Source organism: Cottoperca gobio, chromosome 19, assembly GCF_900634415.1.
Source record: "Cottoperca gobio chromosome 19, fCotGob3.1, whole genome shotgun sequence".
Classification (NCBI taxonomy): Eukaryota; Metazoa; Chordata; class Actinopteri; order Perciformes; family Bovichtidae; genus Cottoperca; species Cottoperca gobio.
This window is the reverse complement of record NC_041373.1, coordinates 2167249-2182123: the sequence shown is the minus strand read 5'-3', so window position 1 is coordinate 2182123 and position 14875 is coordinate 2167249. Positions and strand designations below refer to the sequence as shown.

General features: G+C 41.2%; 1 protein-coding gene across 3 annotated transcripts in view; it reads right to left on the bottom strand.

Moving 5' to 3' along the window:
* Positions 1 to 1613: 1613 nt before the first annotated feature.
* tmem94 (transmembrane protein 94) overlaps positions 1614 to 14875 on the bottom strand; it is a 33372-nt gene continuing 20110 nt past the window's right edge. For all 3 annotated transcript variants that reach the window (XM_029456279.1, XM_029456281.1, XM_029456278.1), the window contains 18 exons: positions 14691 to 14875; positions 13935 to 14108; positions 13606 to 13708; positions 13237 to 13445; positions 12972 to 13153; positions 12356 to 12488; positions 11754 to 11869; positions 11418 to 11517; positions 11026 to 11134; positions 8880 to 9069; positions 8717 to 8794; positions 8497 to 8582; positions 8329 to 8410; positions 7155 to 7318; positions 6898 to 6992; positions 6702 to 6795; positions 5288 to 5458; positions 1614 to 5067 (listed from right to left, as the gene is read on the bottom strand). The exon at positions 14691 to 14875 is cut by the window's right edge and continues 128 nt beyond it. In XM_029456279.1, coding sequence (XP_029312139.1) covers positions 4995 to 5067; positions 5288 to 5458; positions 6702 to 6795; positions 6898 to 6992; positions 7155 to 7318; positions 8329 to 8410; positions 8497 to 8582; positions 8717 to 8794; positions 8880 to 9069; positions 11026 to 11134; positions 11418 to 11517; positions 11754 to 11869; positions 12356 to 12488; positions 12972 to 13153; positions 13237 to 13445; positions 13606 to 13708; positions 13935 to 14108; positions 14691 to 14875 — 2344 coding nt within the window. In that variant the 3' untranslated portion in view covers positions 1614 to 4994. The remainder of the gene's footprint in view (positions 5068 to 5287; positions 5459 to 6701; positions 6796 to 6897; positions 6993 to 7154; positions 7319 to 8328; positions 8411 to 8496; positions 8583 to 8716; positions 8795 to 8879; positions 9070 to 11025; positions 11135 to 11417; positions 11518 to 11753; positions 11870 to 12355; positions 12489 to 12971; positions 13154 to 13236; positions 13446 to 13605; positions 13709 to 13934; positions 14109 to 14690) is intronic.

The following is a 14875-nucleotide window of genomic DNA, read 5'->3' as shown; positions in this document are numbered from 1 at the left end:
TTATTAAGAGCTCTCATAATGTAGAGGGAAAACCTTTGACACTGCATCAAAAGTGCTCCAGAAATGTATTACACTTCTTCAAAGTTGGGGACCTCACAAGAGACAGATTTTGTTTTTGAAGAAGGGTAAAAGTGAGTGCAGCAGAGGCCGAGATATTCTGATTTGTAGTCTCTTCATGAAAACACTAATTTGTCTCTGGTATTGAGACTTGAGAATTTGACCCAGTTGATACATTTATTTGATAATCTATTTTAGCTAAAGTACTTGAAAGACTTGTGAATGATCAAATCAAAGAATATTTAAGCTTGAACAACATCTCCTCTCCAGTCGGGCTTTAGGAAGCAGCACAGTACATTAACGGTTGCTTTGAAAGTAGTGAATGATATTGTTTAAGGCATGGACGCAAATAGTTATTGTACTGCCCTTTTTATAGATTTATCCAAAGCATTTGATACTGTGGACCATGGCATTTTATGCCAGAAGTTATCAGTTACCTGTCTGACCAAACTGTTGGTTGGTTTTCAAACTACCTTTCAAATCGTAAGCAATGTGTACAATTCAGCGGTCTCTCCTCCAGCTTTCTTGATTTCACCAGAGGTGTTCCTCAAGGTTCGGTCTTAGGACCCACCTTTTTTACAATTTATGTAAATTATATGGGTCAAAATATTGATGCCTCTATACATCCTTATGCTGACGATACTGTTGTATAAGCACTGTTGCCGTTGCATTTGAACGTCTGCAGTCTGCAGACATTAATATTTTAACATTATTCAGTCGCACCTATTCCATCTCAGGTTGGTATTAAATGCAGACAAAGGTGATGTTATTTTCCAATAAGAAAAGGGTACCAGCTGTTCTTCCCTGCATCATGTCTGCACAGGGTACCCCCATTGGAATTGTCAACACCTACAAATACTTAGGCATCACTATTGATGACAACCTCTGCTTTAAACACCATATTGACAATCTTTTAAGGAAACTGAAAATAAAACTGGGCTTCTTTTTTAGAAACAAGGCCTGCTTCTCCACCAGTGGTAGAAAATGGCTTGGAGCTGCCACATGTTTGCCGCTCTTGGACTGTAGGGATGTTGTGTACATGAACGCCTCAGCTCACTCCCTTCATCTGCTGGACGCTGTGTATCATGGGGCTCTGAGGTTCATAACCAATTGTAAACCCCTCACACACCATTGCACACTTTACTCTTTAGTCAACTAGACATCACTATCAATGCGCAGACCTCTGCACTGGTACAAATTAATCTACACATCTATGCTTGGACTGCTGTCCTTCTACATATCCACTTACACAAACAGTACAGCTAAGCGCTACAATCACTCCGTCTGGAGAAATAATCTGTCGGTGTTTGTTCTTACAATAGCTAATTCTACACACTTTGCACTTTCAATTTAAATGTTTTATTTGACTGTTGCCTCTGTGTTTAGTGTCTGTCTGTAACTTTGTATGGTTCTGTTACCATCTGATCAGGTCTCTCTTGAGAATGAGACCCTGTGTCTCAATGAGATTTTACCTGTATAAATAAAAGAAACTCATCCTCTTTTTACTCACTGTACTGAATTGTTGTGTGCAACAATATTTCAACAAAACAAACTTCTAAATAAAAGAGAGTGTTTATTAACATGATACAATCAACACACAAACACATTTCTCAAAATTCCTGAACATAGACACTTTAAAAAATACAAAATATACATTTGTGTATCTTGTGAACAACTATATCATAGTCCATCAGCCCCCCACCCCACCCTAAAAATCAACCGACAGAGGAATCAGTGCCCAGCCTGTGCGTGATAATGCACGTTGTACCAGAGGTCTGGTAACATAATGTTTGAAGTCCATGCTTGACTGAGTCCATTTGTGTAATGAACATAACAGTAGAACTATAGATTACATGTACATTGATCAAGACAGAGCATTCACTGGATCGTATTCATGCAGCATAGTCCATATGTGTGTCATGATATAAAACACAAGTATGAAACAGGGCCAATAAAAAATAAACTCATGGATGTTTTCTTGCGTTGGGATGTTTTCTTAAAACAGTCTTCAGTAGTTTCATGCTGGCTATTTTGTCGAGTCAGAAAGTGATCACAGGTAGTGCCGTAAAACCAAATTGTGCTTTTGCACCCATTTACTTGTACCTCTTCACATGCATCTCCACTTGAAATGTGGAACTTAAAACAGCATTTGTATCAGTGGAATAGCTCAAACAAGCACACAGATACAAGCGAGCAGAAGTTAAACAGAGCTGCAGCCAGGATATTAAAGCTACTGAGGACCTCATCATGTTTGATGCCATCTTTACATTAAAACTACAATTAGACAACAAATCAAGGCTGAACCACCAACTTCTAAGAACTTCTGTGTACATCAGCCTGTGGTCAGTTGATTGACTGAAAATTAGTTTGGATTGGATGTGAACAATGTGGATAAAATCCTCTATCACAATTATTTATTTCAAAAGGAAATTATTCTAGAAGTGGAGTAAAAATTGTAACGTAATCAGATGTGATTCCCACATAAATAAAATCAGAAAAAATAACCTATATTACAGTATATATAACTTCATATCACAATATTAATATAAATATCGGGATACAATACATTTTCTGAAAAATAAATTGGCCAATTCTTGTCCTGGGACCTCCTAGCGGTTCATCCAGCACTGACAAAAATTACTTTCATTGTTCCATATTTTTATAAAGACAGTTTTTATGAGTGACGTAAACGCATGGCATAATGTTTTACCAATGAGTGCCATCATCCCACTTGTTTACAGTAGCAATATTAAAACCATGTTTATGAATCTGAAATAATGACAGCACCACAAAGAAGGCTGGTCTGATTGAAAAAGACCATCAGTGATACAGACGTCTGCTGCTGTTGCTGCTGCTGCTGCTGCTGCTACTGCTGCTTCACATTAACTGTAGGAAGGGAAAGGCCTGAGCACAGGGACACTTGAAGATGATCAGGAAAGAAATGTAAATCTCTGAAATATGATGCAGATCAAATATTAAATCTGGGGTAATCGATAAAATCTACTTAATTATTAATTTTCTATCATTTAAAACAAACAGTATCCTGAGCTCCTGCCTGTCGAGGTGTCTGAAACAGCCAGACACGCTGAGAAGAAAGGCAACTGAATGAGAAGAAGCACCTTTCATAAAAATCATTATGTATTCAGTACTGGCTAAGGTTACTGCACAGCCAGCTGTGTGGGTTCAAAGGACCATGCTGGCACATTCTTCAGTTAGATTAATGTGTATACTGTATATATTTAAATATAGATACGTGTGTAGAAAACGAGATTGATCCAATTAAATCCGTAATCTTCAGCCCTTATTGTGTTACAACAGGCTCGGTTTAGCTCAGGAATTTAGTACCAACAAGGAACATTTGTTGCAAAACATAATTAAATAATAGGGAATGTTGTCTTGCAGGTTATTAGTGAGGATTTAAATGTGGCTCAAAAGGCCGAATGACAGAAAGTAAACTTAGAAAAGTTTCTTTGTCACATTCTTCAGAGGTAGTTTACCCCTAATTCAGGTGCACAAACACCTCGTTACATACGGAGCCCCAAAGTGTTCAACGAATAAATAAAAAGGCAGTATGCAATAAATAATCATATGAACAAATTGTATAAAATATATAAATAAACCAACACTTTGCAAATGAATAAAAAAACAACCAATTATTATTTGTATTGTAATAAGTTTCATTGGAAATTATTTTTGTTTCACTATAGAAATGCTCTTATTCAAATAGTATTCTTATTTCATGTCAAGTTCTATTTATTTATTCGCTCACTTTTAATGACGGGTGTTGTCACCGCCCTCTCACCTTTCACGTACCATCCTGCCTCTTAAACTAGCAAAGTCAACACCAAATTTAGCTTCTGTTAGCTACAGCCAAAACAATGTCAAAGTAACTGTGAATCAACCAGACAGAGGCTGCTGCTGTAAATAAATAAATACGCTATACAGAAACTAAACCTCTTTAGCTTTTGAGCCTTAGATTAACAAGAACGATCATGCTATCAGGCTAACCACCTGCGTTAGCTAGTGAGCTCAGATTATTAAAGTGGAGAGCCAGTGTTAGCAGTGATTTGTGAACTCCTGTTTGGCTGTGCCACCACAGAGACACTGTCTGTCTTTTTGCTCTACAGAGTTGTGTTTTATTCTGACGAACATCTTTAGAGTCAAAATGCAGCCGAGGTAACTTATTTATCTAGTTAGCGTTAGCTGCTGCCGCTAACATTGTTGCTTCATATTGATGCTCAAAACTCACAACCCGCGCAGCTATTTAGCCAGCTAGGTAAGTAGCATGTGCATTTGTTAGGATAAATATATTAAAAAGGAGATGCTGTTGTTTGATTTACATATTATCTATTTCATAACTACACATTGGTTTATTTAATAGTGAACACTTTGAGTTACCAGTTACCCTTCTGCCCTATGTGTTTTTCCTGTGAATGAAGTGGTAGAATGATATGACACAGTTCAATGTGTCTCATTAACATTAAAATGAACTTCACTAAATCATCCTTTGTTTGGGGCATTTCTGGAGATGAGAGCGACCATGCACACGAGTCTCTCAGAGATGAAGAACAGAAGTGATCGTGAGAAAGCATAAACCTCTTCAGAAAACATTCCTCATGCCGTAAACTAAAACCAGACAATAAATGGTTGCCTATTTTTGGCTCTTTTTTGTATTAAATGAAAATGAACGCTTTGGATTTTTCCCTGCCCTTCAGATAACTAACAGAATATCAACTGTAATAAAAACAGACCCAGGAGTTTAGACATTTGTGTCATAAAGCCCCTAATGTAGCAACTGGTTGATATCTGCTCCACCTGATGGATGCAGTGCTGCTGGGCTGAAGTGTTCTGCAGTGTTTGCACCCTGCTTTTCCCTGGTTGCCAGAACTAATGGTTCCCAGTATTGTCACAACACCAATTTTCACACAGGGACCGCTTCAGAAGGGAGAGTTCATCCCCAGCTTCGTTTCAAACTGAAGCTTCTGTCTCTTCTGGTAGCGAACTCGTACCCTGAAATGGATAGAAGGGACAAATCAGAGACCACGATCAAGACAGGGAAACAATCTGTTGCATTTTCTCAGATTACCAATTAATCCTGAATAATTCACACAGAACACTGCTTTCCTGCTTCTTTCTGACATTTGTTGCTCAAGAATGTCCCATGAGTCCAAGTTATTGAGTTAATGGGTTCAAACAATGGTTTTAATTCCCTGTGTGTCTGGTTTCATACCGTATCTCGTGTAGCTTCACCACTTCGTTGACCACCACCACCAGCAGCGGGGACAGAGAGGCCAGCAGCCAGGCCAGCAGGGGGATGTCTCCCAGTTTAAAGGTCAGGAGGCTGCCCCTGTCGCGCCATAACTGGTAATCCACTGTGGCCTGAACGATCTGGCTGAGCAGACTGAAGGACAAGTATATAGTCAATTTCATTAAACTTAATACAGCAACTATGAGACAGGATTTTACAACTCTGTGTAGTTATCATGGTGACAATCCTTTTCTCCTATCTTCTGAGGACTATGAGCTAATCAGTAGACGTATGCAGTTCAAATGACAAATATAGCAGGAATGTCCACTTGCACATATTTGTTTGGCAAACGCAGTGTGTTGGCACATGATATTGCATTGAGTTTGGGGAGAAGGTTGAGCCAGTTTCAAGTTTTTGAAGCTGTGTCAGCACCTCTGCTGCATCAACACAATGATCCTATTGCAATAATGAGGAGGCTGCACATTCATAGCTGTGTTTTAATGTGTAGCTCCTCAAAAATGTAACTGCATGCTGTGGCTCAAAGTGTGGCTGTGGGGAGCTTGCCTGCTTGACTTTTCTCCTACAAGTTTCTGATGCTGGTAGAAATTGTTGAGTGAAGACAACATGGAGCAACTTAAAGAAAGGTTCTAGATCTAGTGAAACACATCTCCTTTTCTCACCAGCCACCTGAATGAATCCACAGAGAAACAGCGACTGCATGGCAGTAGTCTCGTATTCAGTAATGACAAAAGACAAGTCACTGGATGTAACTCCAGTTCTATAAGTACGTCACCCTATATCTCAAAGTGAATGTAAACACAGTTACTGTGCAGAATATAATTAAAGCATGATATGTCCTAATCACATATAATACATCAGTCTTGTGTTGTGGGGGGGCCAACAGGTGAAATCCAACACAAAACTATAAATCAAAGCCTGTTGTACTTATCTACAGTGACGGCAGGACTGTTGGTAACCCATTGCATCAAGTATATGTCAAGTCAATTATATTTATACTGTATATTCTGTACAGCCCAATAGCCTCAAATCCTCAAACAAAAACTTTAACGTCAGGAGGAGCATCTCTCTCCCTGGACCAACAGGCAGGAAATAAATATTGTGTACAAAATGTATAAAACCAGCTTAGTCTGAGTGCAGGCTTAGTACAACAAGTAAGAGATATGCAACACAGCACAGCTGGAGACAACAGGTAATCAGTGGGAACCTAAGATGATAAAAACAGTTTTGAGCTCCTTAAATGAGAAACATGTGAAAGGGATGTTTAAGCAATCTAAATCATATGATATACACACACAGATAAGATCTAAGTCTAGCATACAAGTGACCAATAGAGTAAAACAGTTCAGACAGCATCTATCTAAAGAGGATCACTTACACCACAGGTACAGTGAGACACCACCAGGTATTGCTGAAGGGACTCTTTCTCCACAAAGGTTGAGAGCGGTGGACATAGCTGAGCGAGATCACCACTGGGGAAACAGAAGAAAGGGAGCAATTTAAATAATGTTAAAAACATGGATGTCTTTGAACATCAGTTATGCTGCTTATATAAGAATATTGTTTTACTCTACCTGTGTGTAAGACGAGGAACCCTGCCATGACCTTCTGAGTCAGCAGCAAGCCATTTGACAGCTCACTGAACCAGTGAGGAGCGTCGACTAAAGAGCTGCAGTCACACAGAAAAACAGTGAGCTGTACACAACCATTCTATCATTTTCAGCATCAAATCATCCTGCAATTAATTGTGATACCATGAAATTGCTGTCAACAAATGGGCCTATGAATGGAACAAGTGGTGGCCTTATAACAACGACACTGCTTTTCCTACCTGGCTGTGAGGATATAAAGACAGTTGACAGTGGTGTTGTCAGCTAAGGTGGAGTTGCTACTTTTGAGGCACAACTCATGCAAGGTGAAGCCAAAGGCCAACAGGTAGGCACACACTGTCAGGCCAAACTTCAACAGGAAACAGCCAAGGAAGTAGTTCTGGGTCTGGTCAAAGAGTACGACATCATGAGTCATGAGCGGGTCAGAATCATTGACAGACTGCACTTTACACTGAGTAGTGTTGCGTGTAGACATTTTGACTTGTCACAGTAGGAAAATCACAGGTGTTACTGAAAGCATTAGCAATGGTTTGTTCCATTAGGTGTCCCAGTAAGCAAAGCCAGTGAGCACTCATGCATAATACCTGCACACCTAAACGGAACACAGCCATAACTCATGTTGTTAGTCACAGTATGATGTCAAAATGTGAGGGAAACAGGTCTATCTCCAGAGGTGTCACATAAATCAAGTAAAGCCAGAATATTACCATTTTGTTATCATTATCGCCACTTCATTGCCTTTCTATTAGATACGTCTGTACAATCTAATGGAATCCAGTACAAAAGCTTTGCCATAAATACTCTTAGAATGTTTTATTGACACTTTCAGGTAGGATTGTAATTAGTATTGGTGTTGTATTGGACGGCATCATATTAAAGCAGTTTCCTATTTCTGCCCAGCACATAAGTGGACCAAACATTAGAAACACCTTTCAGTATAATGCACTCCGGTAGCGGTGCAAAGAAATACATACTATATGAAATTTGGCAGTATTAAAAAAAACATGTTAAGAGACATAACATCAATATGTATTAGGTATTAGTATTAGGGGAAATAATAATAATAATAATTAACAATAAATACATTTTTATATTGTAATAAACCATAAACATATTTAATTTTTAAAATATTAAGAATTTGTATAGTAAATGAAGTTAACAAATATGTTAAATTAACACAGCATTCAAAACAAGACATCTAATGAGGTAGAATGGATGTATACGCAGTAAACTGCTTGTTGTCTGGGCTATTGATCATTAGTATTATTAGGAAAGCGTATCACTATACAGTATGTACAGTAACACACTGTTGAATAGTATGAAAGTATGTTTGTCAAAGCTTTAGCAGTAGAAAATCCAGTAACTGAAGCATCAGCAGGAGATACGTGATCCTACCTTCCTTGGAATTGCATCGAGGTTCTTCCCTGTGGCAACGGTCATGACTGAGCTGTCTGGTGGCTTCCCCAAAAATGACACACTGTCAACACAACACAAACGGACCATTAGCATGACATCATACAGCAAAATAACACTGTATTATAAGTATGTACAGTATGTGTGTACCTTAGCAGTGGGCAGCTGAAGCAGGACAGCCAGAGGATGTCAGTGGTGTTCATGGGAGGAGGAAGCTGAGCCAGACAGGCTAAGAACTGCAGAAAAACAGCAGGGCACGTCATTTATCTATTCAATATCATAAATGTATGTAAATGACATGCATTTAGATAAAAAGCAATCCTGGCGCAGCGTAAACATCCATATGAAGTTGTGAGGTCTCCTGTCTCACCTGGATGATGACAAGACTGAGCTGACACTGCAGCAGGAAAAGGAAGCACTTGCGGATGCCATAGGTTGTGTGTCGTGCCTGGAACAGATTAACCCAAAGACATTCATTAATACGTTTGATTCCTCTCTCTGACTCACAGTGTGCGAGTGCTGGTGTGTCTAACCTGCTCTATGAGCTTGACCATGCTGACGCTCTCTCCCTGATGGAAGGTGACAGAGCAGCCCAGACTGTTGAGCTGTCCGGAGAGCCTCAGAGGAGACAGACCTTCAGCGTCTCTGTCGTTAAATCCTCCGGTGGCATAGCCGAACGTCTCCCACGAACACTGTGAGGGGTACAGAGGGTCCAGAGCGATGCTGCGGAGGGAGGAGAGTGAAGGTTTTGAGATATCTTTGTACTGAAAAATGCCAATTCAAGTTTTCAAAAGCAACATCTCTAACAAATGATATAAAGCAATGCTGACAAAAAGAGAGAAAGTGGACTTGTGATTCTGGCTACAAGCCGAGGAACCTCAGCACTCATTTACTGACTTGCATGTTTTTGTTTGAAAAATCAGAATTTGTAGAAGAAGTCTAAATAGACTGGGATCTAGAACTTTTGCTAAAGAGAGTGTGGATCTGCACTGGACACTGTTCATAATCCACAGACCCTGTTCTGTGGATTATCCAAAACAGGGACACTGGATTCTTAAAGGAGATGTTGCCGTGTGAACTTTTTGAATGTCATTCTTCATTGTGTGAGCCACTCAGTCCATCATATTAGGATATATTGAAACCTAAACAAATAATCTCAACGCGTTTCATCCTTTTCTTCTTCCAGAGCAAGTAGCCTACTCTACCTTGTGCCAACATTTTTACTTCCGTGGGTATTCCGTATCCTAGAAACCAGATTCAACCAAGGCGTTTTAGCAGAAAAAAAGCTGCGCCTCCAAAGTGCTCACAGCTGGGTGTTTTCAGAAGAGCCGATCGGAAGCTGAAATCCATGACAACCAGAATCGTCAGCATCGCAGCTGAACGGTTCGGAGAAGAGGAGGAAAAAAAGCTCCAGTGAAACCAAAGAGCGGTGAGGATCCACAACATCAGGCAGGAGATGAAAGCGCTGAAGTCCCAGTTCAAGGAGGCAGGAGAAGAGGAAAGCGTTGGCTTGATTCAGCTGGCGTGCTTCAGCTGGCGTGCTTCCTCCGAGAGACGATCAGGATCCTCCGTCGGGCTGAGTGGCATCGGTGCGGAAGGGCCCGAAAACATCCTACCTTTATCAACAACCCCTTTGCCTTTGCAAAGCAAGAGCAAGCTCTGCTCCAGGACCAAGCAACTCCTCATACAAAGTGTACAAGAACTGTCCCAAACTCCTGCAGCATCTGTGGAAGATCCTGCGAGTCTTCTGAAGACTGAAGTCTGAAGTCTCCTGCTGTGTGTCGAGGCTAAGATCTTCTTCAGCACCGTTTCCAATTGGCTGTGCACCTATCTGGCCAAGAACACTTACATCCACCCATCAGTTCAGAAGGGTGGCATATCAGGGATGCCAGGTTGTCTGGAGCACACCAGTGTGGCGACACAGCTCAGAGAGGCCAGAGAAAACGAGGGCAACCTGTCAGTGCTGTGGCTCAACCTGGCAAACGCATATGGCTCCATTTCACACAAGCTGGTGCAGCTCACACTTCTAAACATCACGTCTCCAGCAGAATCAGAGACCTCATCACTGATTACTACAGCAATTTCAGGATGACGGTATCTTCAGGAGCAATTATATCAAGCTGGCACGAGGTGGAGATCGGCATCAACACAGGGTGCACTATCTCTGACGCTGTTCTCCCGAGCCATGAACATGCTCACTAATTCTGCTGAACTAGAGTGCAGAGGGCCCAGAACGAAGTCCACTCAACGACAACCACCATCAGCGCATTCATGGATGACCTTACAGTCACCACAGATTCAGTCCCAGGCTACTGGTGGATTCTGCAGGGGCTTGAAAGGCTGATGGAGAGCCCTGATGAGATTGAAACCAGCCAAATCAAGATCTATGGTGCTGAGGAAAGGGAAGGTGGAAGACAAGTTCCGGTTAACATCGCAGGAACAGTCATCCCAACCATCACAGAGAAGCCCGTCAAAAGCTTAGGCAAGGTTTTTCCATCCAGTCGACCTACACAGAGTTGGATGGCTGGCCTGCATGGGAAGTTCAGAGCCTGAGTTTATCAGCACGGCATTTCCCCCGAATCCTGTGTCCCTACTTTATCTATGCAGTTCCAATCAATCAATAATAGATAAGAAAATACAAGAAAAATGTTTAAGGATGTCCTACATTAATGTGTATACCTGAGGTTACTCTGTAGAAACAGACGGCTGTTGCGGAAATTGGCGGAGCTTCCTAGACAGCATGTAACCTCCCTGTTCTCCTGCATGATCTTTATCATCTCACACATGGCTGTGAAGAAAAGAAACATTTGTGTCATTAGTACTACAAAGTGTAAAGAGTATATCTAGGACAGAGGCATTCATTCAGAACATCATGTCTTTGAATGAAATAGGCCTTATTTGTTGTCATTGCAATCATTACTTTTCATTAGAATCTGTGAAATACATATCAGATCTTGAGGGGCAGATGAAGACAATGGGGAAAGAGGACACTTTGGGAAAAGTATGACAAAGAGTGTACAAAACAAAAAGGAATTACGCATAAGTATATAAAACACACAAAGAAGACTCACTGTCAGGGGTGCAGTCAGTGAAGAGTGGCACCAAAAGAGGCACATTATCAATGTTCTTCAAATGAGGACGAACCTGGTGGATACCTCGAGGTAGCTTGGCCTGAGAAAGAGCAAAAAAAACAAAGACTAAATGTCACTAATTTAGGTTCTTTAAAAAAGAATTATGATCCACACATACAGATAATCCACTTAAAGCAATACACCATCTTCTGCTGGTTCAGAAAGCAAAGGACAAAGAAAATCAGTCTGTATTGTTAAACTGAAATGTATACTTCCTCTATTGTAGAGAGAACTGAGCAAGAGCTTCATTGTCTTTTTATAAAAAGGTATCGTTACCCTGTTACAGTCCTCCAGAAAGCTGGGCACGTCGCTGTCTGTGGGCTGGAAGCTGGCCAGGTCAGAGTGGGCTTCCTCCTCTAGTAGCAGGGGACCTTCTGCTTCATCCCGGGAATCTGTCACATATGAAGAGAGCCGTCTAAAGTCTGCGATACTCTCAAAAGGTTCCACAATTTATAAGTATTTGAGGAACAAACAAAATACTATATTAGGAAGTCGTAAAACACAGAGTGTTAACAAACATGCGTTATGCTAGTTGCAGCTAGTGAAGCCTGCAGTGGCTGAGATGAGCGGGATACAGACGTCTGGTAAACTCTCTTCTTTCTAACCCCCATATTATTTTCATTTTCAAACTTGTAATCTTCACAAAATGCAATTTTTTTCAAATATGCAGTCGTACTCCCCAACACCTGTTATCACTGTGATGTGTACTGTCAGTGGAGGTCCAATTTAAGCATTTAAGTCCTGAGAATACTATAAACAGTAACCTTCAAAATCCATACCCATGGATAGCAAGTGGAACCTGCAGTCAGCAGAAACAGTCATGTCGTGCATCCCCATTGTAAATAATAAATATTAGATTGTACAAACACGGTTTGTACCTTGGTTTAGGTCTTCATGTAGGGAGCCCTGACTGGGGCTGGATGGAGCTCCATCACAGGGACTTTCTCCGTTTGGAGTCAAAGAGATGTGACAGTTCCAGCCTGTCTCTAAACCCATCTTCTCTGCAAAGACCTGCAGAGACACAACAAAAGCCACAAAACCCAAGAACGCATGAGTGATGGACAGTACACTGCTTGTGACATCCAACACATATATCTTCTGTTTTTTTGTACATGTTCTTCATGTACATATTTTTCATTATTTTCACTTAATGTGTGCTACCGATAAGGAGTTCTTTAGACTTTTTAGTATACTGCAATGTATATGTATGTTAGCATTTTTTTTTACTAAGATACAGTTCTACTGTTAACAACTATGGTACTTTTTTGTAGCAATTACTGTTATACTGTTAAGAATTAAGAAGGTGCCCTTGCTGTGTCAACAACTGTGGATTGGAAACAGTTGCATGCTGGGACATTGTGATCTCAGCAGAGACATAAAGAGACAAAAGATTCAAGGGCCATTTCATGTCCTGAGGAACGAGTATCACAAATAAAATTGGCCAAACTACCCAGCGAGATACTGTTGAATGTTTATATGAGCTCGTGTGTTCACCTTGCTGCGGAGCTCATCTTCCATGGAAAAGTAAACAAACCGGATACAAGCGGTGACGAGGGCATCGATGAGCCGGACTGTGTCCAGCCTCGCCTGGAACTGGGACGATACCATGCCCATGAAGATCTGTCCACTGAGGGCCTGAACACAGTCCTCACGCTCCACACCTTCACCTATACCCTCTGTAGACATGAAGGGGAGAGACAGGACAATGAGAAAAGTTGTTTCATTACTTTAACTATAAGTCTTGGTCAATAACTTGTACCGTCAGAGCTCCAGCTGTTCCTGCAAGAGTTGTGTTTGATGGGGGTGGTGGAGGGCAGCTCCACCCCGGAGAAGAGGCAGGGACCGGGGGCCAGCTCCACACACTTCCCATTCAGTTGGTTGGACAAGGATACTTGCATGGGTTTGTAGGCAAATGCTGAGCAGTAACCTGACAGACAGGCACGCTGGTAGAAGTCCAGAACCTTCTTTCTGTAACAGGAGAAGGGACAATCAAACTAAAGACTAGAAAAAGAAGGCAAGAAATATGTGTGATATCGGCTTGTAATTAATATTGTGAATTCTTGGATACTTTATGTTTGACTGAAGATTTACAGAAAAGTGAAAATGATCAGTGTGAGAGAAACTGCACCTGTCTGAGCCTGAGAGGGGGTATATATCAGTTCCATCCCAGAAGTCAGTGCAGGCCTCCAGGATAAGGTCGGCCGAGCCATGCGACAGCATCTGGACGTTATCTGCAACAGAAAGGTCAGAAGAGTGAGTAACATTAGCATTAAAACAAAAAACGTATTCTCTTTTTAACTTACTCGAGAGAAAGGGAAAGGACAATTAACACATCAAAATGCAACATTTATGAAAAAAAGAGTGAACTCTTATTATTTCAGTAAAAACTGTAATTAAATTACACAAAACAGACCAGTGGACAGAATGACAGATAGGCAGAATTTTGTCTGGACTCACTGGAGGAGGAGTCTTGTACAAACAGGGAGATAAGGTGGGAGATGGGAGGCTGGCGTTTGGTGAAGTAATGAAGGCGGCGGGAAGTGAACTCCTTAGTCTTCTCTCCTGTTGGAAGCTGGTACAGAGCCAAGTGGTTCTCCTGTTTAAACAACTCCCGCGCACCAGGAGTGAACCCTGACACACACACACACACACACACACACACACACACACACACACACACACACTTCAGTTGATATTAAAACATTTAAAATGATGTAAATCTATTTATTTATTTTTTGCGAGAATCTGTACCAAACAAAGAACAAAAAAGTCTTAAGAATATGATTTCTAGGCCGAAACATCCCTGCAGCACCACAATACTTAATTCAGAATGGTATTTGACACATAATTCGCCTTTAACAAATATTGTGCCTCCTGCGATTTGGATATTGCAGTAGTCCATATTGCAATTTTCATAAATTTCCAATAAAATAAAAGATAGCAACAACTCAAGGCCTTACTTTATCATTAAAACCATGTGAGGAGTAGATCTTATCCTATAGTGCTCAGACGTTTACTAGAAAGGATGGACATTCTTTTCGGGTAAAACTTAATTCATAATTCATGCTTCATTCAGATCAGGTTTTCCCTCTGAAACATCTGAATAAGATCGGTCTGATGGCTGTGTTCTTATATGGCCTAAGGAAAAACCGGGCCACACTATAAAACTGCTTGCTATAAACCACCTAAACAACTCCATCATTCCATGCTCACCTATGAGCCTGGAGAGTTCGCAGAGCCCCCAGGGGACGTAGACGGGCAGCACGGTGCCGTGGCTCTCCTGCAGAGCCAGGTTGGACAGGTGGTCTGAGAAGCGACAGAGTTGCTGGGTGACGCTGGCGTTGCAGAGGTTCAGCATGATGTTGAGGCCCAGCGGCTTGAGGGACGGCAGGTGGCAC